This window comes from Carlito syrichta, unplaced genomic scaffold (assembly GCF_000164805.1).
Source record: "Carlito syrichta isolate Samal-C Ts95f unplaced genomic scaffold, Tarsius_syrichta-2.0.1 Scaffold316392, whole genome shotgun sequence".
NCBI classification, from domain to species: Eukaryota; Metazoa; Chordata; class Mammalia; order Primates; family Tarsiidae; genus Carlito; species Carlito syrichta.
Genome location: NW_007260488.1, coordinates 137,198 through 161,273, shown reverse-complemented (window position 1 = coordinate 161,273; position 24,076 = coordinate 137,198). Strand labels below are relative to the sequence as shown.

Sequence of the window (24,076 nt, the reverse complement as noted above, 5' to 3'; positions counted from 1 at the left end):
AGGTAGGAGGGTGAGGTAGCATGTGGAAATTCAGGAAGGGCCACCAGGTAGGGTACAGGATGCCCAGGTAAATGTGAGTTTCAGATAAACAGTGAATCGCTTTTTAGTGTTAACATGTCCCATTTTGGCCAGGCGCGGTGGCTCAGCCTGTAATCCCAGCACTTTGGGAGGCCAAGGCAAGAGGATTACCTGAGCCCAGGGGTTAGAGACCAGCCTGGGCAACTTGATGAGACCTTGACTTTATAATAAATCACACAAAAAGTTAGCCTGGCATGGTGGTGTGCATCTGTAGTTCCAGCTACTTGGAAGGCTGAGACAGAAGGATCGCCTGAGCCCAGCACATTGAGGCTGCGGTGGCCATGAGCATGCCACTGCAGTCCAGCCTGGGCGATAAGGTGAGACTCCAACTCAAAAAAAAAAAAAGTAGAAAAAAGGTTTCATTTTATTTGCTAAATTTGGCAGTCTTAAGCTAGAAGGTAAAAAAGGATCTCAAAAAGAGCCATGCTAAAGAAGATCAGCCGAAACACCATGAATATAACCTTTATTGTAAGAAGGTTCTAGAACATTCTAACTTGGAGAATGAGGGTGGAATGTTTTATGAGGCATTGGCGGGTAGGTGCTTATCGAAGTTCTGCTAGACTTACGGGAGGGGCCATACCCGCTTCTTCTGGAAATGGGAACAGGGACGTTGCCCCCACACGTCCCCTTTTGGGCCGTCTGGACTTTATCCAGAGGGATGAAAAGGAGCAGGGTCTAAAGTCATGTGCTGAAGGACTGGGAAGAGCAGCTGCAGGGACGAGGATGTGGAAGACCGCTGGGGAGTTCTCAAATCCTTGAGATCTTCTTGCACCCTAGTGGACTTGACTGAGCCATTGGGTACATGGAGGTCTTCTAGGGAGCTGGGTATAGCATTGCACAGGTGACTGCTGGCCTTGGCAAGTGCAGTTTGCATCAGGAGAAGAGAAGGGGAAGCAAGAGAACATACCTTGGGCATGATTCTTTGTATAGTTTTGCTGCGAAGAGGAGGAGGATGGAGTGAGAGAAGATAGCATAAGGTCAAGGCTGGGTTTTTAGAGGCAGATTCTAGAGCAAGTTCCTGTAATCAGGTGATCCCACAGCAGTAGCGGGGAGAAGCCAAGGAGGCAGGAGGGAGCACTACCTTGTAGGTGAGACCCCTTGGCAAGGCCCAGGTGAGCTCCTGCACGACGGGCTGGCTCTTCGGATCCTCTTTAAACCGTGTTTCCTCTTCTTTGCAAAGGGGTCTGTAGTTGTCCAGCCTTCCTGGGGCCTGTGAAGATTAAAGGAGATGAAGGCACCACACAGGTTGCTAGTAGCTGTATTTTTATTTTTTTGAGCTGGAGTCTCACTCCGTTGCCCAGGCTGGAGTGCAGTGGTACCCAGCGTCGACCTGCCGGGCTCAGGCGATCCTTCCACCTCAGCCTTCCAAGTAGCCAGAACTACAGGCGTGTGCTACCACGCTTGGCTAATTTTTTAAAAAATTTATTGTAGAGGTGAGGTCTTGCCCAGGCTGTTCTTGAACCTGTGGGCTCAGGCAGTCTTCTCGCCTCGGCCTCCCAGAGTGCTGGGATGACAGCTGCTATTTTTTGACGAGATTAAGGGTGTGACACTGCAGGATCTGAGGGACCACCCATCCCAATCTGCAGAGCATCCTTCCCGTCGGGTAGCCACTCAGAGAAGCAGACTGGGGACCAGAAATCCTGTTGATAGCTCTGTGAGATGTTGGTTCCTCCTGGTGGGGGCAAGATTGAAGTCTTCTCCCTCTCCCTTCTTCTCACTGTTAACTTCCCCTCCACTATGGTCAGGTGTGGGCCTGACCCCAGTGTACAAGCGTTGCTACAGAGGATGTGACAGGAATTCCAGGAGAGTGATTGGTCTGGGTGGAGGGGTCAGGCTAGAAGGTCGAGGGCAAGAAGGTCATGAGGAAGGTGGAGCGCAGGTTCTGCTGTTAGGACCTAAGGAATGGCTGAGTGAATTGGGCCTTGACCCGTCGGGAGAGTGGCGGCCCCTGTTTCCAGGAGTGGAGTGGAGCAGGCAGAGGCCCGGTGTGGCTTGAGGGCAGATATTTTCTGCCCCTGGCATCGGGCCCCTGCAAATCTTTAGGAGAGTGTGAGGTATGTGGGAATAAGTAGCTCTCATTTTTCTTTCTTTTTTAAAAAAATTTTTATTGTAGAGGCGAAATCTTGCCAAGTTGCTCATTTTTCTTTCAATCCCTTTTAAGCCTCATGGAGGTACAATGATCCCGCCTGGGCCCAGGTTCTCTGGGCTAGATGGGTGAGGGCTCTTCCTACCCTTGAGGGTGCCCCACCTTCGAGAGGCTTCCTTGTGCTCTGAGTACACTACAAGCCCCTGGTCCTCACAGGAGCTCAGCAGTGCCTTTCCTGACTTATGACCTACTCCCCATGATCCCCTCCTCACTACTCAGGCCCAGGAGAGACCTGGGGGAGGCGGAGACACTGTGACCTTCACTCCCCACACCGCTACAAATTAAAACCTGTAGCATGTCCCTGCTGAGTTCTTGCCTCCAGTCCTGAATGGATAGATCCTGTGGATTTTTTTTTTAAAACCAGCGGTTAGATGGCACGAAACCACCCCCTGTTCTTTGCGTGAAGCTGAGATTAGCTGTCGAGGGTGACTAGAGGCTGGGCTCATGCCTGTCATGCAAGCACTTTGAGGCCAAGTGGGAGTAAGGGGGGAATTGCTTGAGGCTAGGAGTTTGAGACAAGCCTGGGCAACATGAGGAAACCCAGTCTCTACAAAAAAAGTTTAAAATCAGCTGGACATAATAGTGTGTACCTATGATTCCAGCTGCACAGGAGACTGAGATGGGAGGTTCACTTGAGGCAAGAGGTTGAGGCTACAGTGATCTGTGATCTCACCTCTATACTCCAGCCTGGGTGACAAAGAAACACCCTTTGTCTTTAAAGAAATAGAAGGATGATATGACAAGAAGACAAAAAAATTACATCTATACTGGAAATTGAGATGGGGTAGAAAGTTGTATATATTTATTAAGTACAAAAAATAGGATCTAGAACATTGGTTTTAAAAAATATAGTGAGTATACTATGTGTGTAAACATTGGAAGGATATACACTAAACTTTGAATGAATTATTTTGGAGTAGTGAAATTATCGATGATGTTAAACTTTGTTATTAATATTTTATATTGTCTAATAAATTATATCTATGAGCACATATTACTTTTGTAAATAATAAGAAAAATATTCAGGTTATTCTAGAAGAGAAAGTATTGATAGTAGTTAAAAGAAAAGATTCTGGTATAGTCATATGGTTGAATTTTATATAGCAATAAAATAAAGTGGATTCAGGAACATGGCTGAATCTCAGAACTTAATGTCAAATATCAAGTGGAACAAACCAGACATGAAAAAAATCTGTGGAATGGGATTTTATTGATCTAAATTGCAAATAAGCAAAACTCAACTATCATGCCTAGGGCTGCACATACAGTAAAACTAAAGAAGAAAGGAAACAAACTGTGATAATTTTTCAGAGTTAGGGTAGTGGTCACCTCTGGTGGAGAGGAGAGGTGTTATCAGAAAGGAGCTCAGAGAGTTTGAAGAGACGGGTCGTGCTCCATTTCTGGACTTTTGTGGGGGTATAATGGTGCTCACTTTAAATTATACTCTAAGGATTCATAATTTTTTGTGATGCAAATAGCATACTATAAAATTCACCCTTTAAAAATGTATAGTTCAGTAGAACAGAAAACTCATGCTCATGTGAAGACTTGCACATGAATAGTCATATAGCCAAAAAGTGAAAATAATCCAAATATCTACCACCTAATGAGTGGTTAAACAAAACATATTATGCTCATGCAATGGAATATTATTCAGATATAAAAAGGAAGAAGAACTGAATGATGCAACAACTTGGATGAACTTTTAAAAGCATTATGCTTAGCTGGGCGTGGTGGCTTACGCCTATAGTTCCAGCTACTTGGAAGGCTGAGGGGAAGGATCGCCTGAATCTGCAGGTCGAGGCTGTGGTGGCTGTGAGCGTGCCCCTGCACTCCAGCCTGGGTGACGGAGTGAGACTCTGACTCAAAGAAAATAAGAATAAAAAAAGAAAAGAAAATATTATGCTAAGTGGTTTTTTTTTTCTTTTTGAGTTGAGTATCACTCTCTTGCCTATGTTGGAGTGCAAGTGGCATGATTAGGGCTTACCACAGCCTCAGTCTACCAGGCTCAGGCGATCCTTCCATCACAGTCTCCCAAGTAGCTGTGGCTACCAGTGTGGGCCACCATGCCCTGCTAACTTTCTAATTTTTTGTGGAGAGGCCTCACTGTGTTGCCCAGGCTGGTCTTGAATTCCTGGGCTCAAGCAATTTTCCTGTTTCAGCAATCCAAAGTGCTGGGATTATAGCTGTGAGTTACCACCATTAAGTGATATCTTCATGTGGTTTTGACTTGTATTTTCCTAGCAATGAATGTCAAGCATCTTTTAATGTGCTTATTGGCTTTTGTGTATCTTCTTTGGAGAAATGTCTAGTCAACACCTTTGCCAATGTTTAAACTGGGTTTTCTTTTTATTGTTGAGTTTTAAGTGTTCTTTATAAATTTTGGATGCTACACTCCCATCAGATACGTGATTGGCAAATAAACATTCACACATTTTGTGGTTTGTCTTTACTTTTTTTTTCTGAGTTGGATTCTCACTCTGTTGCCAAGGCTGGAGTGCAGTGGCTCGCTCATGGCCACTGAAGCCTCTACCTGCTGAGCTCAGGTGATCCTTCCACCTCAGCCTTCCAAGTAGCTGGAACCACAGGTGTGCACCACCACACTTGGCTAATTTTTTATTTATTGTAGAGATGAGGTCTTACCAAGGTGCCCAGATTGGTCTTGAACCCCTGGGCTCAGGCAATCCTCTCGCCTCTGCCTTCCAAAGTGCTTGGGATTTCAGGCATGACCCACCATGCCTGACTTGTCTTTACTTTCTTGATAGTGCCGTTTTAAACACAAAACTTTCAAATTTTGATGAAATTTAATATATCAAATTTTTCTTTGATTGCTTCCCTTTAAGCTGTCACATCTAAGAAACCATTGCCTAATCCAAATTCACTAAGACATACACCTGTTTTATTCTAAGTGTTTTATAGTTTTAGCTCTTATGTTTAGATCTTTAATCTATTTTGAGTTAGTTTTTGTGTATGGTTTGAGGTGGGGTCCAGATTCATTCTTTTGCATGTGAATATCCTGTTGTCTAGTACCACTTGTTGAAGAGACTATTCTTTCCCCATTGAATGGTCTTTGCAGCCTTGTCAAAAGTCCATTGACTATAGATGCATAGGTTTATTTATGAGCTCTCAATCCTGTTATACTGGTCTATTCTTTGCCAATACCACACTATCTTGATTGCTGTAGTTTTATAGTAAGTTTTGAAGTCAAAAAGTTTCTGCCCTCCAACTTCGTTGTTTTTTTAAAGATTGCTTAGAATTCTCTATTCCCTTGCTTTTCCTTACGGGATTTAGAAACAGCTTGTCATTTTATGCAAAAAAAAAAAAAAAGTCACTGGAATTTTGATAAGGACTGCATTGAATCTGTAGATGAATTTGGGGAATATTACCATCATAACAATATTAAGTTTTCTAATCTGTGAATCAGGATAATCTTTCAATTTATTAGGTTTTAAAAAATAAAATAATATTTTAGTTTTTAGGGTACAGGTTGTTAAATTTATTCTGATGTTTTTTAAAAGCTATTGCAAATGCAATTTTTTTCTTCAATTTTTTTTAATCAATATTTTTTATTATGATGTTGTGGGGTACAGTTAATGGTTAGGTATACAAATACGTTTCATTCAGGCACCCTGTTGATAAGAGGTGTTTCCCCATCCCCAGACAGATATTTGCTACCGTTGATCCCACCTCCCTCCCCCCCATAGTTTCCTACTACTGTCAGTCATTTTCTTATAGTATTACATTGGATGTTCAAGGTCCATTTTCTTCAATTTTTGGATTGTTTATTATTAGTGTGTACAAATACTGTGTTTACCTTGTCTCCTACAACCTTGTTGAGCCTGTTTATTAGCTGTAATAGTTTTCTTGTGTGTGTGTGTGTGTGTGTGTGTGTGTGTGTGTGTGTGTGTGTGTATGTATTCCTTAGGATTACCTATGTATGAGATTTTGTCATCTGTAAATAGAGAGAGTTTTACTTCTTCCATTTCAAGCTGCTATATAGTATATAGTACCTTTTATTTCTTTTTCTTGCCTAATTGTACTGGCTAGAACCTCAAGTTCTACATGTGACAAAAGCAGACATCATTGTTTTGTTCCTAATCTTAGTTGGAAAGCTTTAATTTTCTTACCATTAAGTATGTTAGCTGTGGGTTTCCCATAGATGCTCTTTATCAGGTTGAGGAACTTCTCTTCTATTTCTACTTTGCATTCCTGAAATAAGTCCCACTTGGTTATGTTGTAAATGCCTTTTCATATGCTACTGGCTTGAATTCCTTATTATTTGGTTGAGGATTTTGTGTCTGTATTCATAAGGCACATTAGTCTGTAGCTTTCTTGGATTGTCTTTATACTAGTCTTATGCAAGAAGTTGAAAAGTAGTCGGGCTCGGTGGCTCAGCCTGTAATCCCGCGCCTTTAGGAGGCTGAGGTGAGTGGATTGCCTTAGCCGTGGGCTCGAGACCTGCCTGGGCAACTTGGCGAGACCTCATCTCTACAGTAAATCAAAAATTAACCGGGCGTGCTAGTGCGTGCCTGTAGTTCCAGCTACTTGGAAGGCTGAGGGGGAAGGATTGCCGGAGCCCAGCAGGTTGAGGCTGCGGTGGCCAGGAGCAGCCGCTGCACTCCAGTCTGGGTGACAGAGTGAGACTCCACCTCAAAAAAAAAAAAAGTTGAAAAGTGTTTCCTTCTCTATTTTGTTGTTGAGAGTTTGTGAAGGATTGGTGTTATTTTTCTTTAAATGCTTGGTAGATTTCTTTGTGGGAAGTTTTTAAAATTATAATTCAAGCTCTTTAACTATAGGCCTATTAAAGTTTTTCATTTCTTCTTGAGTCAGTTTTGATAGTTTGTGTGTATTTGAGAATTTGTACATTTAATCTGGGCTTGTAAATTTGTTGGCTTTAATTATTCATAGTATTCTTTTATAATTTTGTTTACTTTTGTATACTTGGTATTAATGCTCCCTTTCTTCATTCCTAACTTAAGTATTTGAGTCTTCTCTCTTTTTTTCTTGATCAGTCTAGCTAAAAGTTTGGGTCAATTCAGTTGATCTTTTCAAGGATCTAATTTTTGTTTTGTTGACTTTTACTTTTGTTTTTCATTTTATTTATTGCCACTCTAATCTATATTACTTCCTACCTTATACTTTTGTTGGGGTTTAGTTTTCCTGTTACTTAGTAGAAGATTAATATATTTACTTAATCTCATTCTTAAAAAAATGGCACTTATGTTATAAACTTCCCTCTAAGCACTGCATTTACTATGTCTCACAATTTTTTGGTATGTTGTATTTTTATTTCCATTTATTTCAAATACTTTTCTAATTTTTTTTTGGTAATTTCATCTTTGACCCATTAGTTAAAACTGTGTTATTTAATTTCCACATATTGGTGAGTTTCTTAAATTTCCTTCTGTTATTGATTTTAAATTTTATTTCAGTGTGGATGAAAAACATACTTTGTTTGATTTCAATCTCTTAAATTATTGAAGCTTTCCCCCCACCTAACATAGCTCAAGTCTGCAAAATGTTTCATGTGCACATAATAAGAATACGTATTCTTCTGTTGTTGAATGGAGTGTTATACAGATGTCTGTTTGATCTAATTGGTTTATAGTGTTATTTAGGTCTTTTGTTGATATTCTGTCTAATTGGTTTATCAATTATTGGAAATGAGGCATTAAAGTCTCCAGTTATTATTATTGTATTGTCTTTTTCTTCCTTCGTTTCTGTTAGGTTTTACTTAATGTATTTTGAGGCTCTGTTGTTAGGTACATATATAATTGTAATTGTTATATCTTCTTGATAGATTGACCCAATTATTATTAAATATCCTTCTTTTTCTGTAGTGAGAATTCTTGTCCTAATGTCTGTTTTGCTTGATATGAGTAATAAAACTACTTCAGCTATCTTTTGGTAACTGTTTGTATATTATATCTTTTAAAATCCTTTTACTTTCAACTATCTATTTATATTTAATTATTGATAAGATAGGATTTATATTTGCCATTTTGTTACTTGTTTTCTATATGCCATGTCTTATTTGTTTCTTTGTTTTTCTATTAGTGCTTTCTTGTATTAAATATATATTTTCAAGTGTATTCTAGTGTATCATGTTTATTTTCTTGTCACTTTGTACCTTTTTTGTTATTTTCTTAGTGGTTGCCCTGAGGATTACAATGAGCACTTTGGTCTATAATAATCTAGCTTGGATTAATAACTTAATTTCAACTTGATTTATGAAGTTGTCTTTATTTATTTATTATTATTATTTTTGAGTTGGAGTCTTACTCTGTTGCCTAGGCTAGAGTGCAGTGGCATGCTCACGGCCACCCCAGCATTGACCTGCTGGGCGTCGGTGATCCTCCCGCCTCAGCCAAGTAGCTGGAACTACAGGTATGAGCTACCATGCCCAGCTAATTTTTGATTTATGATGGAGACGAGGTCTCACCAAGTTGCCCGGGCTGGTCTCAAACCCTCAGGCTCAGGTAGTCCACTCCCCTCAGCCTTCCAAAGTGCTGGGATTACAGGCTAAGTCACCGAGCCTGGCCTGTAGTTGTCTTTAAATAAGATAAGATGAAAAATGTTAACTAATAAAAATATGTGTATATTAAAAAAATTGTCTATGTAATTACCTTCACTGATGTTCTTCATTTCTTCAAGTGGATTAAAGCTACTGTCTGGGACCTTTCATTTTAGCCTGAAAGACTTCCTTTAGTGTTTCCTGTGGAGAAGGTGTGCTTGTGACAAATTCTCTCCATGTCTATTTAGTTGAAAATCTCTTAATTTCTCCCTTTTTTTTGAGTTGGAGTCTCACTCTGTCATCCAGGCTGGAGTGCAGTGGCACGCTCCTGGCCACCGTAGCCTCGACCTGCTGGGCTCCGGCGATCCTTCCACCTCAGCCTTCCAAGTAGCTGGAACTACAGGCGTGCACTACCATGCCTGGCTAGTTTTTGATTTATTGCAGTGATGAGGTCTCGCCAAGTTGCCCGGGCTGGTCTCAAACCCACGGGCTCAGGCAATCCACTCGCCTTGGCCTCCCAAAGTGCTGGGATTACAGGCTGAGCCACCAAGCCCGTTCATTTCCCTTATTTTTGAAGAATAATTTTGCTGGTTATAGAATTCTTGGTTGACAGTTTTGTTCTTTCAGTGCTTTGAATGTCATCTCTGTGCCTTCTGGTCTCTGGTTTCTGAATAAAATACGCTGTTAATTTTATAGAGTGTTAGGGTATGAGTAGGGTGAGGGTGAATGGATGGATGGAGAGGGGCACAGCACCACCAGAGGCGGTGTGCTGGAGGTGTGTGCTGCCAACCAGAGATCCGAGTAATGCAAAGAATTGCAACACACAAAAAGGTGAAAGAAGAAAAGATTTATTTAAGAAAGGTTCACTTCCCACAGACAGGAAGTGGGCCTACACTGTAGATGAGTGTGGCCCATAGCCTCCTGAGCCCTGTCTTAAATCCTTTCCCTTGGAGGTGTTGCAGTCAGGTAGGCATGACTGCCATGACTTCCTTAATGACCATCTGCGAATGTCTTGGAGACCCTGTGACACAGAGACCCACTAATGTCCGACCGCATTATCACAGTACCTAGAGAAGGGTGCGATAAGGATCCCAGTGCTCCTGTACATTCCTGAATAACATTTCTTAAAGCTAATGGAGGGTGCATTTCCCCTTATCTCCAATGCATTCCCAGTGGGCAGTCCTGCGATCTGCATAGCTTTTGTAATCACAAGTTTTATGATTTGCATAACTTTTGCCTAATGCATGATGCCTTAGGCCTTGTAAGCTCCCTTTACTCGAGGCAATCTTGATTGCCACTTCTGCCAGGTCCCCAAAAAGCTATGAGACACCTCCGAAGCCCAACACCAGGAAGTCTGGACAGAAAATCCTGAGGGGTTCCTGGTCACCATGCACTGAATATCCAACGGGTAGATACTGGTCATGCTTAAGGAGTCTGTGTTTCTGAAAAGACAAAGTTGGCAGAGTTAATCATTACCTAAAATATGCATTTCTCCAAAACAGCTTCTACTTTCTCATCACTGTGTTAGGGTTTAGAAACAAGATAAAAAAATGCATTTTTCCAGGACATAGCCTCCACTTTCCCATCATTATGTTAGGGTTTAAGAATAAGATAAAAAATGGCTTCCTGCTCTCAGTCTGTTCTTTCACAGAGGATCCCTTGTGCATGATTTACTGAGTTCTTCCTGGTTTTTTGGTATGATTTATTTGTTTATCTCACTTGGAATTTGTTAAACTTTTTGGATATGGAAGGTAGTGTTTTCGTCAAATTAGGAAAGTGTTTGCCCATAATTTCTTCAGCTAATCTTTTTACCCCATTTTCTTTCTCCTAATTTTCTAGGAACATTCCATTGTGTTCATTTGGTATACTTGATATTCTATCAAGTTCTTTGAGGCCCTGCTCATTTTTCTTTTTTCTTTTTCATTTCTGTCCTTCAGACTGTATTGGTCCAAGTAATGCTCAGCTGCTCCCCCTTACTATGGATAAATCAAAGGGGCAGGGAACTGGTAGAAAGAAGTTTATTTCTGAATTCGAATCCAGGGAGCAGAGGTGGACTTGAGGTCTTTCTAAAATAGTTCTGCCTACCCTTCAGGCCTTGCAGTTCACATTTACAGTCCAGAGTTGTTGGTATCTATACATTAGCCCTGTGACCAGCAGAGCATTGTATAGAACTTAAGTTACAGCTGCGTTTTACATTTAGATAGTGACATTTAGAGTAAAGAAGTTTACAAGGCCAGAGACATCATGCATTGCGGAAATTATGCAAATCACAAGATTTACAATTACACTGATACTATATTGTTCAAACCTGTGACTATTAAGAAAGAGAGTGAATAGGGATTTATATCTTTGGGCGTAGTCTGCAGGGAGTACATAGAAGATAAGGGGACTCTCAGTGATGTGCCCAGGGATGTGCAGGAGCGCTTGAACCCTTGCATTGCCCTTCTCTAGGGGCTATGGCAATATGGACAGATATTAGTGGGTCTCTGTATCAAGACTGAATAATCTCTCTTGATTTATCTGTCAGTTCAGTGATTCTTTATATTCTTCCTGCTCAGATCAGCTCTTAGCTTAGCTAACAAATTTTACATTCCAGTTGTTGTATTTTACAACTCTGGAATTTCTATTTGGTAATTTTACAGAATAATTTTTATCTCCATGCTTATATTGTGAATTTGATTAAAAATAATTTTTGTCTTCATATTTAGATTACATATTTGATTACACAGTGTCCTAATCTCCCTTTATTATAAGAACACCAGTCATTTTGGCTTAGGACCACCCTAATGGCTTCATTTTAATTTAGTTCTTTAGACATGATTCCTTAAGTTCTTTGAACATATTTAAAATAGTTCAAAGTTTTTGTCTAATTAGTTCAATATCTGGACTTACTCAGGGATAGTCTCTATTAATTACTTTTTCCTGTTTATGGCCGTCCTTTATTATTTCTTTGCATGCCTCATATATTTTTTTGAAAACTGAATCACATGGCAACTTTGGTGATCAGATTCTTCCCTCTTCCCAGGGTTTGTTGTTGATGCTTGTTGTTATTGTTTGTTTAGCGATCTTTCTGAATAAATTCTGCAAGCATACCCCAATCTTTGTTGTATGTAGCCCCTGAAATTTCTGCTTCGTGGTCAGCTAATGATTGAGGATAGATTTCCTTGACCTCTATGCTGAGAAGCAGTACATCTCCCAGACTTTACTAGGGTGCTTTGTGTGCGTGTTTGGGCACACCCTTGACATTCAGTCAGGCACTTGAGGGCTCTTCCTTAGCTTTCACCTCCTGCTTGTACAAAGCCTCCAGGAAGATGAAAGCATGCAGCCTTCCTAGACGTTTCCTGAGCGTGTGCCGGGTCCTGAGAATGAGCACAATCCGTGGGTGGCCTTTTAGATGCCCAGGTGTGGGAGAAATTTTCTTTCTTTTTTTTTTTTTGAGTTGGAGTCTCACTCTGTTGCCCAGACTGGAGTGCAGTGGCCGCTTCCGGCCACTGCAGCCTCGACCTGCTGGGCTCCGGCGATCCTTCTGCCTCAGCCTTCCAGTAGCGGGAACTACAGGTGCGCGCTACCATGCCCGGCTAATTTTTTGATTTATTGTAGAGATGAAGTCTCGCCAAGTTGCCCAGGCGGGTTTCAAACCTACGGGCTCAGGCAATCCACTCACCTCAGCCTCCCAAAGGCGCAGGATTACATTTCAAAAGCCTCATTGACATCTCATTCCCCAGCTTTTTCATTTAAGCATTTTTGTTAGTTTCTTATTTACCACAGCTGCTAACCTACTGTGTCTATAATTGTTTTCAAATAACTTCCCCCAGGGCAAAGGGTTTTTGTGCTTATGATCTCCACATGGGGTGAATTATGGATAGCTCTACAAGTCAGGTCTTTCAGGAGACTCCAGATGTGTCAAATAATAATACTTGGGAAAGGGTATTTGAAAGAACTACAGCCCCATTCTATGCCCTCTGGACTGCTGGTGGATACCAAGTTTGCGATGGGCTGTTAGTTTGCGAGGTTGGAGAGTAGGCAGTGAGACTGAAACAAGTTAGAATGTCACTGACCTCATGCATGTTAAAATTTGGCAGTTCTTGTTTAGATTGAGCAGTTTTTCTTAAATAGATACTCCCTGGGTTGCTGAAGATCTTTGGTTAATTTCTAGAGTTCTGAAAAAATGGATTCTCATAGTTTTTGCTGTTTTTTTTTCTTATTTTTATGGAGGAAAGGATTTTCAGAAGCCCTTTATTGCTGATTTCAATTCGTGTATGTTTACTACTCGCTTCTGTATGTATGCTTTCTTCTTATCCATGCGTATTAAACACCAAATGATTGGAATTTTGGGTTGCAGGAGGTCAGTGGAGCAAGTGTTGCAGGAAAACAGAGACCATGACACCGAGGCTGTCTTAGGAAGCAGTGTTTTATTAGTGGTGGCACAACTCAGCAGGCTAATGCTCCAAGGCTGAGCAACCCCAAGAAAGAGGAGAGGGGTTTTATCTGTTAGTTTAGGTAAGGGAGAGGGTCAGGTTGTATGGCTATACATTTTTTTTTGGAATTTGTAAGGTTGTATTTAGCAAAACCAGATTTTCAAAGAACAGATTGTCTCCAGGATATACATGACAAGCAGGGGTTGGGTTGTAAACTAATAATTTTACGAAGAGAGAATGGGGGGATAAGGTTGTGAATCGATTACTATCTTGCACTTACAGGAAAGCGGCTTGTGGCTATTTGGTTTTCTCATATCCCATGTCTAGCAGGTTTGGAGCTTGCAGGTTGTTTTTTAAAAAGGAATCATTTTAACTGTTTTTAGCCCCTCTCTGCCACACAAGCACTGAGTGAAGGGCTGTGGATTGGATGGGATGATGCCAACCATGGGCTGGACAGAGGACCTGAGTGGTCCTAGGGTGTTGGTCCCCTAGGGGCCAGGAACTCCTCCCTACAGCTCCTGTTGCTTTGTGTCTCCTAGATTAGGGCTGCCAGGCACTCAGCTGTGCCCAGATGGATGGGACAGAGACCCGACAGCGGAGGCCAGACGGCTGTGGCAGGCCAGGGAAGCTGCGGCCACCACACTCCCTCAGCACAGAAGAACTCACTGTAGCTTCAGAAGGTGGACCTCTGAGCATTTCTGACAGCCAAAGAGTGACCCCCAAACCACTGGAGACTGAACCCAGCAGGGAAACTGCCTTGTCGATTGGTCTTCAGGTGACTGTGCCCTTCATGTTTGCAGGCCTGGGGCTGTCCTGGGCTGGTGTGCTTCTGCACTATTTCCAGGTAAGAGGGCACTAAATGGAGATGGGGGAGGGGGCAGTATCTAGTGTCACTTAAAGAGTAGGTATGAACGTTATGTTCAGTCTAAAGGATCTGTGGTAGGTCTCACATCCTCACATGCCATTTTTTCTGTATATCGGGCAAGATTATTTTAGTTTCTGGTGACAGAGACTAAATTCAACCTTTAAAAGACAATTTGTCATTAACTCGTATAACTGAAATATCTAGAATTGGACTTAAGGATTTTAGACATGGTGTAATCTCATTGTATCGATATACTAATGTTTATTTAACCATTTCCCTAGGTTAAATAAACTAGCTAGGATTGCCATAACAAAGTACTATAGACTGGGAGACTTAAACAATAGAAACGTATTTTCTTATAGTTCTGGAGGCTTGCATGGTTCCCTCTGAGGTCTTTCTGGCTTGTGACCGTCTTTGCCTAGTCTTCCCTGTGTGTGTGTGTCTGTGTCCTAATCTGCCTTTCTAATAGAAACACAAGACATACTAGATCAGGACCACCCTTAATGACTTCATTTTAAGTTAATTACCTCTTAAAGACCCTGTCTCCAGAAACAGTCATGTTCTGAGGTGCTGGGTGTTAGAACTTCAGCATATACAGTTTTATGGTAACACAATTCAGCCCATGAACTTAAATAATATCACTAACAAATGCTGCAGTGAATGATCTTGAGAATTTTATACATTTCTGAACAAATGAGTAGGAAAGTTGTTGCAAGTAGAATTGTTGGATCAAAGAGTACACGCATTTGTGACTTTGATAGGCATCGCCAAACTGCCTGCTGCATGGTGGGACCATTGCACTTCCACCTCAGGGGAATGCTTGTTCCTCAACACTTATCACCACAGTTTATTTTGAAACTTTTTTTGATCGATAACCATCAACCAGATGGAAAATTGCATTTCATTGTATTAGTATCTTGGCACCTAATAAGTTATCCTAAAACATCGCAGCTTAATTTAATAGCACACGCTTATTATCTCATGGTTGCTATGGGTTAAGAATCTAGGTGTGGTTTCATGGGGTTTTCTGCTTCTGGATCTGTCCTGAGGCTGTAGGTGTCGACCAAGCTCACTGACAAGGTCACACTTCTGACCAATGTTGGACCAGGGGGCCTCAGTTCTTTGCGGGTGTTCCCTCAGTTCCTCCTCAAGTGGGTGTCTTCAGCATGGCATCCGCTTCAGCAGAGTGTGAAGTCTGAGAAGAAGTTAGAGTCTGCTAGTAAGACAAATCACTGTCTTTTGTAACCAAATCCCAGAAACAGCATCCTTTGGCTTCTTTTGATTAGAGTGGGTCACTGGGTTCAACCCACATTCCAGACCGGGTGATGACCCAAAGGCATCAGTACCATGTGACAGGGTCGTGGTGGCTGTGTTGAGGGCTGTGGGCTACCATGTCTATTCTAGTGTGATATGCATTTCTTGTTCCGAGTGAGAAAGGTTGGGTATCTTTGATATTTCTGTTTCTATTCTTTGCCCATATTTCTATGAAGTGGTTGCTCCTTATATATAAGGGAAATTGACCCTTTAATTGTGCTATGAATTATAAATATGCTTCCAGTTTTTTCATTTATCTTTTGACTTTGCTTTTGGTGGCTTTTTGCTGTGTATTTTTTTTTATGTGGTCAGATTCATCTTTTTAAAAAGGCTCTGAGCCTGTGTCCTCCTTAGAAACAGAAGCTGCCTCCTACACAGGTCCCCATCCGCTTTTCTTGACATGCCTGCACATGAGGAAGAAAAAACTCCACTCTGCCGCGAGTCTGCTCCCTCAACATTGCATTCATCATGGGTTCAAAGTGGATGCCCACAGATGTTGTATTGGTCTGCAGAGTGATTTGTTGGGTTGCTTAATGCTCAGTTTGTTGCAAACATTTAAAAAATGGAAGCTTTTCATTAGAAGTCTGTATGTTCAGTTCCTCTTTAAAAAATCAGATTTGGAAACACTTGGTACCTGTATCAGTTTTCTATTGCTGTATAACAAGTTACCACAAATTTAGCAGTTTAAAATAGTACCCAATAATTACCTCACAGTTCTGTAAGTTAGAAGTGCAGGCATAGTATGTCTGGGGTCTTTGCTCAGGGTCTCAAAGGCTAAAATGCAGGTGGTGGCCAGCCTGAGTTCTCCGTTTTTTTTTTTTTGAGTTGGAGTCTCACTCTCTCGCTCAGGCTGGTAGTCAGTGGCACACTCACAGCCACCACAGCCTCGACCCGCTTCTGCCTCAGCCTTCCAAGTAGCTGAAACTATAGGTATGTACCACCATACCCGGCTAGTTTTTCTTGATTAATTGTAGAGATGAGGTCTCACCAAGTTGCACAGGCTGGTCTCGAACCCCTGGGTTCACAAAGTCCTCTCACCTTGGCCTCCTAAAGTGCTGGGATGACAGGCTCAAGCCACTGCATCCAGCCAAGATCCACTTCTAAGCTTATTCTTGTCATCATAATTTCCCTCTTTGTGGTATTCCTTGTGGTTGCAGGATGTTTTTTTCTGGCTGTCAGCCAGGGAGGCTGCTCCTATTTCTTAGCCTCTGGAGGCTCCCCTTAGCCTCTGGAGGCTGCTCCTATTTCTTCCCATGAGCCCCCTTTATCTCCAAAGGCAGGGGAGAAATCTCCCTTGTGTGGAATCCCTCCCATGCTTCCATCTTTGACTTGAAGAAACTATCCCTTTGGAGGGCTTACCTGATTTGGCCAGGCTTATGCAAGTTCATCTCCCTCCCCCCGCTTTTTTTTTAGTTGGGTCCTCATTTTGTTGCCCAGGCTGGAGTGCAGTGGCATGCTTATGGCTCACCTCAGCCTTGATCTTCTGGGCGCAAGTGATCTTCCTGCCTCAGCTTCCTGAGTAGCTGGGATTACAGGTACACACTCCCATGCCCAGCTGATTTCTTGACTTTTTTTTGTGGTGACCCAAGGTCTTGCTATGTTACCTAGGCTGGTCTTGAACTCTCGGGCTCAAACAATCTTCTGGCTTTGGCCTCCCAAAGCACTGCAGTTACAGGTGTGAGCCTCATGCCCAGCCCATCTCCTTTTTTTAGTCCAACAAAATTACTGGACTAAAAATGGAATGCATGGAGCAGGCAGGAATGCCAGCAGTCTCCAGAAAATCAGAAGCAGGGCCATGGGCAGGTCTTGGGCTCCATGAAGGTGGGGTGGGATGATCATTATGTGCACATGCTGTGAAGAACAGCTAATCTTCAGGCAGCAGTCATGGCCTTACAAAGACATGGGGCAGGCTGGAAAGTCCAGGAGGCAAGCAGGTTGGCGGGAGGGGAGTTCTCTGTGGGCACAGAGAGAAGACTGTGGGGGGCGCAGGAGTTGGTGAGGCCTGCTTGCTAGGATTGCCTTCCCCTCACCGCCTTGATGGGGCAGGGTGTCCCGCTCCAGGGTTCTGGGGATGGTGGAGGTGAGGGCCACAGCAGTTTGTTAGTCCCACGTACTCACAGCCTGGAAATGGGGACACTGCATGCCTCACAGGGCTGTATGGGAGCAGAGCGAGCCAGCTGGGGCTGTGGGGGCAGGCTTTGTTACAGCAAGAGGGCGAGGATCCCCTGTTCCTGCTGGTTTGTGTAATTCCACAGGGTTGCAGGAACTGAAGCCTGCAACTCTGGGATAAGGAGGGTCAGTGTCTGCCCTGGGGTTAGGAGCATTCTGGGAACCTTACCTGCAGGAACAAGTTGGGAGGGAATTTGGGGAGGGGCTGTCCAAGGCCCTCCTGACTACCAGACATTGTGGCAGCCTGTCATGGTAGTCGTTTTCAGCCTCACACCCCTCCACCAGTAGAAGGCAAACTTGGTTTCCTTTTCATCTTATTTCTGTTTACTTGTCCATCATCCATTCATTCATTCACGCACTCACTCATTCAGGCAACATACACTGTGTATGCTGTGGTCTGGGCAGACAGGCCCTGGCTCGTTGGCTCTCCCTAGAAGGGTGAGCCAGATAGCAGGTACAGGAGTCATTGTTGATAGCAGTGAGGGTCGATAGCAGTGAGGCCTCAGTGTGTGGTGGGAGTGACCCTTCAGAGGGGGGCCGAGGAAGAGGTGCTGCAAGCCTGAGTGGCCGAAGGGGCTGCTTGGAGAGACTGCAGGTGCTGGCCAGCCTGGTGGGACTGGACAAGGGCACTCGTGCCTTTGTCTTTACCTGCGGGTGGGTTCTGCCAGTCAAGGTCAGAGGCAGGAAGTAAAGAAGAACCTTAACAGTTACTTAAAATTTAGCTGGCCTGATCCCCGAGACATGAACAAGACAGGAGAAGAATCCATGCTCTTAAGAATGACCCTCTGACTCAGAAGCTGCCCAGACTGAAGGTGACCCTGAGAAAAGAATCGGACACTGTGTCTGGAAACTGCTCCCAGGAACATGAACGCTTCCCACTGCAGAGTCAGAAATGAAAGCTAGGAAGGGTGGTGTTCATTCCAGAGCCCCCCGCCTGCTCTCCATGGACCCTCCCCAGAAGACACACCACTCCCGGTAAGAACTAGGGGATGGGAAGACATCAGTGGTCCTGATGCCCAGGCCCCAGCCCTTGGTGCTGTTCCTGTGTCTGTGCTGGGACCTAGACTGCCTGTTGCAGAAGCGCTTCGGGTGCTCCTTGGGTGGGCTGAACACCAGTGTCTCCTCCCACCCGCTCGTGTCTCCGGCTGTGGGGTGGGCTGGAGGACCAGAGAGGAGACTAGTTTAGAGTCACTTGGAAGCCGCCTGATGGGGACCTAGAGTCTGCCTGCTGCTCAGTGTAGCCTGGCATCCAGTTCAAGCTCTTTCTTGGGGAATATTCTGCTGTGCTACTGAACTGTTTTTAAGATCACATTTTTTATTTTCTGGATTATGACCCAGTGAGCTGTGTTGACATGTTTTGTTCTCAAGTTTTGTAGGAAAGTCATTTTTCTCATATGATTACATTCTTTTATTTGCTTCTGGTGACGGTTTATTGTATTGTAGTGTATTTATTTATTTTTGAGTCAGGGCCTCGCTCTGTCGCCATTTGTCTGGCAGCTGCTCAGCTGTGTGCCTCGGGAATGGGCGTCTTGCTATCAGTGCTGAACAGCCAGAGAAACTGAGCCAGCCTAGTGGGCTTCTGTCTTTAGCCGGCGAATCCCCTTGAACCAGTTAATATCTGCAATGCTTTTCTCAGAAACATACTGTTTCTCTGAGCCTCCTAATGTTTCAGCATTCTGTTTGAGCAAAATGATCCTAACCATGGATGACCGGCAGTGGCAGCTTTGGCAGGCAGGAGCGGGAGTGGGTGGAGAGTCAGAGGTGCAGGTCTTAGGCCTCCTCTGATACCAACTCATGGTGTGATCTTGGGAATACCCTCTCAGGGCCTTTGTGTTCTCATTTGCAAAAACGGAATGCTGTACCTGTGTGAACATCCCAGGTGTGTTTTGAGAGTCCAGGGGTGGATTGCACGTGAAAGGGCTTTGAGAAATACAGGTGGCTGCACAAAGGGAGCAACAGATCCTTCGTTCACTTGCAGGTTACGGAGTGCTTGCATGTAGTTGCACCTTCTGTGAGCTTGTCATCCCTTGGCTTTTCTTCAGAACATGTAGCAAAGATCATCGTTACATTTTTACTTTTGTGACTATTTGCTAAACTGGAAAATGCAAACATGTCTTTTTGGCTCGCAGATGTACCCTGGCATTTAGACCAGCAGCTGGACGATATCAGGCCCTAAGCACTACTTTGTGGAGCAGAGTCTTCATAATGCCCCCTGCTTTTGAGATTGCAGCAGAGAGTAAGGCGGGCTCCATTCTCAGGAGGCACACACTCCAGGAAGAGAGGGCACATCCACCTGTAGCTCATGCTTCTGTGAGGCAAATGTGGGGCCTTCTTTCAGAGAAAGTACGTTGGAAATTCTGGGAAGACAGTTGTTCTCCTCTGGCTGGGAAGTCCAGAGACGAGGTCTCAGAGATGAGGAGAAACTTCAGTCGACCATGAAACCTAGTCGAAGTTTAGCCCGGGCGATGTGCTGGCCGACAGAGGAGGGGAGGAACACAGGCATGGCCCACGTGAGCGTCCGGGAGAAGTTCCTTCTGTGACTATGTATGACTGCATACGATAAAGAGAGAAGGCTGAGACGGCCACGTCTTCCCGAATCATAAAGGGCCCTGGATGCCTCTTTGCGGGCAGTGAGCCGCCTGCTGTCGAGGACAGTCAGGCGAGGGCCATCCGCAGAGTGTGTGTGTGGGTTGTGCACGCGGGACATGTACACTGGTTCTGGCAAGAGAAGGGCTGGGGTCATAAGTGTCACAAGGCAGTGTCTGGAGGCCAGAGTGGAGGGAACAGCCATGGGAGTGAGTGGGGACAGGTGGATGGGATGTGGGGCTGAGGTGGTTGGGGTCAGAGTAAGGCTTGTGTTTCTGGGAGAACCTTTTTCGAGGCAGACAGCATGGGAGAGGCAGGTTAGGAGGAAACAATCACGAGGAAACGACTGCCTGAGTTGAGGCACTGGTCCCTCCCTATGAGGGGCTTAGGTATATGGCCCGAGAGCTCAGGGGGGAGGTCTAGGCTAGAAAGATTTGACAATTGTTGGTACATCTGAGATAAGCAAAATCAAGGGTGAGGATGAGGCTCCCCAAATGTTCCAGTTATCTACCACTATGTGACCAAGCACACCAAAACTTAGTGGTTCAGTTTGACCACAAATCTGTAGGCTGGGCAGGGCTCAGTGAGGAGGACAGCCACCTGCCCTGTGCAGCAACTGCTGGGCTTTCTAGGTGTGGGCCCAGCCCCAAACAGTGAATGCACATGACTGGCAAATGCCGCTGGGTGTTACCTGGAACTTCAGCTGGGCTCTTGGCTGGACCTCCAACATGTGGCCTCTCCAGGTGACCACTTGGTCTCCTCACAGTAGGGTAGCTGGGTTTTGAGCGTGAACCTCCCAAGAGATAGGATTTGGAAGCTGACTGTTTCTTTTTCTTTTTTCTTTTTCTTTTTTGAGTCAAAGTCTCACTCCATTGTCCAGACTCGAGTTCAGTGGCACGCTTACGGCTACCCAGTGTCGATCTGCTGGGCTCTGGCGATACTTCCGCCTCAGGCTTCCAAGTAGCTGGAACCATAGGTGTGCGTTACCATGCCCGGCTAATTTTTTTGATTTATTGTAGAGACGAGGTCTTGTCAAGTTGCCTGGGCTGGTTTTGAACCCGTGGGCTCAGGCAATCCACTTGCCTCATCCTCCCAAAGTGCTGGGATTACAGGCTGAGCCACCATGCCTGGCCAGAAGCTGGCAGTTTCTTAAGATCCAGGCCCCGAAGTGGACTGACATAGAGCTGGTCAAGCCACCAGTCACAGAGCGAAGGGAAAGGACAGAAACTCCAACCCTCGGTGGGAAGAGTACGAAGGAGTTTAGGGCCCGTGATGTCTGACCTCTGTAAGGGGCTTAGAATCATCTATTGAATGAAGGGTGTAAACAAAGATTCCGCGAGAGGAGGATGAGGGGCCTGAGGGGAACAGGCGAGGAAGTTTGGCTTGAGTTTGTGGGGAAGGGGATAGTTACAAGGAGGCCAGTAGGATCCAGACTGGTGAGGGCTGTGGACTCCAGGTTATGGGGTTTGGACTTGAGTGTGGATAGACTGTCCAATGGAGGAGAACCAGGCAAGGTGTCCCAGAGGGCAGTAATTTAACAGTAGGAGCAGAAGTGAGGCCTAGACCAGATGAGTATCCTGGGGGTCAGTGGATGTGAGTCTGACTGTCAGCTCTGGGCTTCTGCCAGCTGTGGCCTTGAGTCCTGCTTTGGCCCACTCTCGGGGCTGGACATTTTGTTCCTGGTGCCTGTGGAATGCAGAGGGGACGCACCGAACAATAGAATTGCCGGTGACTTCCCTGGTGGCTTCCCAGTTCCTTCTCCCCTGGGTCAGGGGTGGTCAGGAGGACTGGTCTGATTATTGTAGCAGAAGAAAATGAACCTACTTTGGAAGCACGTGTACGTGTCTTCCAGGCCTTGAAGAGAGAACGGGACCACATTTCTTCTGTGGATGCAGTTTCTTCCTGTGGCCAGGAGCCCCTGGCCCCTGAATTCAAGGTGACTGAATAGGTATGGCTTCCTTTTGGGGGCCCACAGACTACTTGACTTTGAGGAATAAGACTCCTTGGGGCCTGCAGAGCTGGCCCGAGGAAGTAGGTTCTCTGTGCTGAGCTCTCTCCAGGCTCTTCTCTGCCAAGAGCAGAGCAGCCCAAGGATACACGTGCAGGGAGAGGCAGCAGACCTCCCTGTGGGCACTCGCCAAGGCCAGGTTGCACGTGGGCTCTGGCTTTCTGTCCAGCCTGAGCTCGTGTGGGCAGGCCTGCCAGACACTGTCAAGGTCAGTGCCGAGGGACAGTGAGCCTCTGTGGCAGGCCAGCCGAGGGAGGTCCTGGCTGACACACAGCCACTCTGAGGAGAGCCTGGCCTTTGGGGAGGGGACAGCAGGGGCTGGCAGAGTCTCTGGAGTGAGACCCTGAGCCACACTGGCCTTTGTTCCTCCCTTTTGCCGGCCCTCAACTGAAGGGCTGCTGCACCTGGCAACTGAGAAGCCTGTGCTTGCCTGCACTTCTTCCAAGCGTGTCCTGGTGTGGGCTGAGAAGAGAGAGGACTTCCTGCTCCTGGGAATGTGGTGCATGGCCTGAGCATGGTGGTCACCCAGCTGAACTTGGAGTTTTGCTTTCAGGGCAAGAAGCTGCGAGGTTTCCGCTGTGAGCTCACTCGGTCCCCCCACGGGGTCTTCCCTGAGTCTTTCCTCACTGTCGCATGCCAGGTCGTGGTGCCCATTCTGATTTCTGGCTTGGGCATGATGACGGCTGGCCTGGTGATGAACACTGTCCAAGTGCGTATGAGGTGTCTGAGGGTGCTGGGGGTGGGACCAGGGAGAACGGGGACCAGGGTTTCCTGGCACGACAGACAGGGCAGGCCGGGGACAGGAGGGGTCTCCAGGGTAGGCAGCAGTCCTGAGCTGGCCTTGCTGCCTGTGAGTGTTCCGTGTCAGCAGGGCTGGCAGTAGGGTCCTTCCACTGAATGTGGGCTCATTAGGCAGGGTCTGCCACTTACCAGGGTGGGTATTCTGTTGTTTTCTGCCTTGGTTTCCCCATATATAAGATGGGGAGATGGATGCCACTGCTTCACAGAGTTTTGAAGTCCAGGTGACTGAGCACATGTGTGCTGTGGTCCCCCTGGGGTGATGGGTGCCACCAGTTCCAGGCAGAGCTGGAACAGGCCGACCCCTCCAGAATCTCTATGCAGCCCCTGGTGGGAGGACAAGTTCAGAGCCCAGCATAGGGGTCCGGGTGAGCAGGGTGTGGTGGTCTCCATCTGGCAGAGGTGTTTATTGAAATAAGTTCGCTCCTCTCCTCACAGTCTATATATCCCCTGTGCTTTGTTCAGAAAACGTGTGAATTCTTGTGAAACTTTTTGTCCTGTGTACTTAGACATTTTTCATAGTTGGTGTGGTCTTTTAGAAAAACTAGAAAAAATATATACATGATGAAGGAAGGGCGTCTATCATCTGTGTCAGTATTCTACTGTGCATCTATCAAGGTATTATCTATGTACATATATAGACATACAAGAGCACACTATATAATACTTCTTTTTAATCTGTAAATTTAAATTTAATTTTTTAACCATGAGGACATCTCATCATTGCATGTTCCCACGTGTATACACCTCTTCTGCCTAATGGCCTCCCAGTACCTCCCTGTGCGCCTGTCTTTGAGTCGGAGGGGTGGTCAGTACACGCCAGGCCACCCAACCTCCAAATGTCAGCTCACAGTTCCTTCCAGGTGGCTTTTGCTTGCCCGACTCAGGAGAAGGGACACTCAACCCCCTCTCAGGGCCCAGCTCACCATTAGCAAGCTTGTGCTTCTTTAGGCTCACAACCTGGACACCCATCTCTTTCCCCTGATAGCTTCACCCTGGAGCCATGCTGAGAGCTGTCACCCTTCCCTAAGACTGCCTTGCTCACGCTGGGGAGAGAGACTCTGTCAGTCAGTCCGGAGAGCCGGACAGGGAATGGAGGTCGTGGCAAACAAGCAGATGTTTGCTTGTGATGGAAGAGGAGACAGTCAGTCATTCTTCCTGGGCGGGGGTGAGGGTGGGG

At 45.2% G+C, this 24,076-nt stretch overlaps 1 protein-coding gene across 1 annotated transcript in view; it reads left to right on the top strand.

Annotated features, from left to right (window-relative positions):
• The first annotated feature begins 13,705 nt into the window (after positions 1 to 13,705).
• SLC41A3 (solute carrier family 41 member 3) overlaps positions 13,706 to 24,076 on the top strand; it is a 61,896-nt gene continuing 51,525 nt past the window's right edge. The window contains 2 exon segments of the mRNA XM_021707136.1: positions 13,706 to 14,000; positions 22,652 to 22,807. Coding sequence (XP_021562811.1) covers positions 13,728 to 14,000; positions 22,652 to 22,807 — 429 coding nt within the window. The 5' untranslated portion in view covers positions 13,706 to 13,727.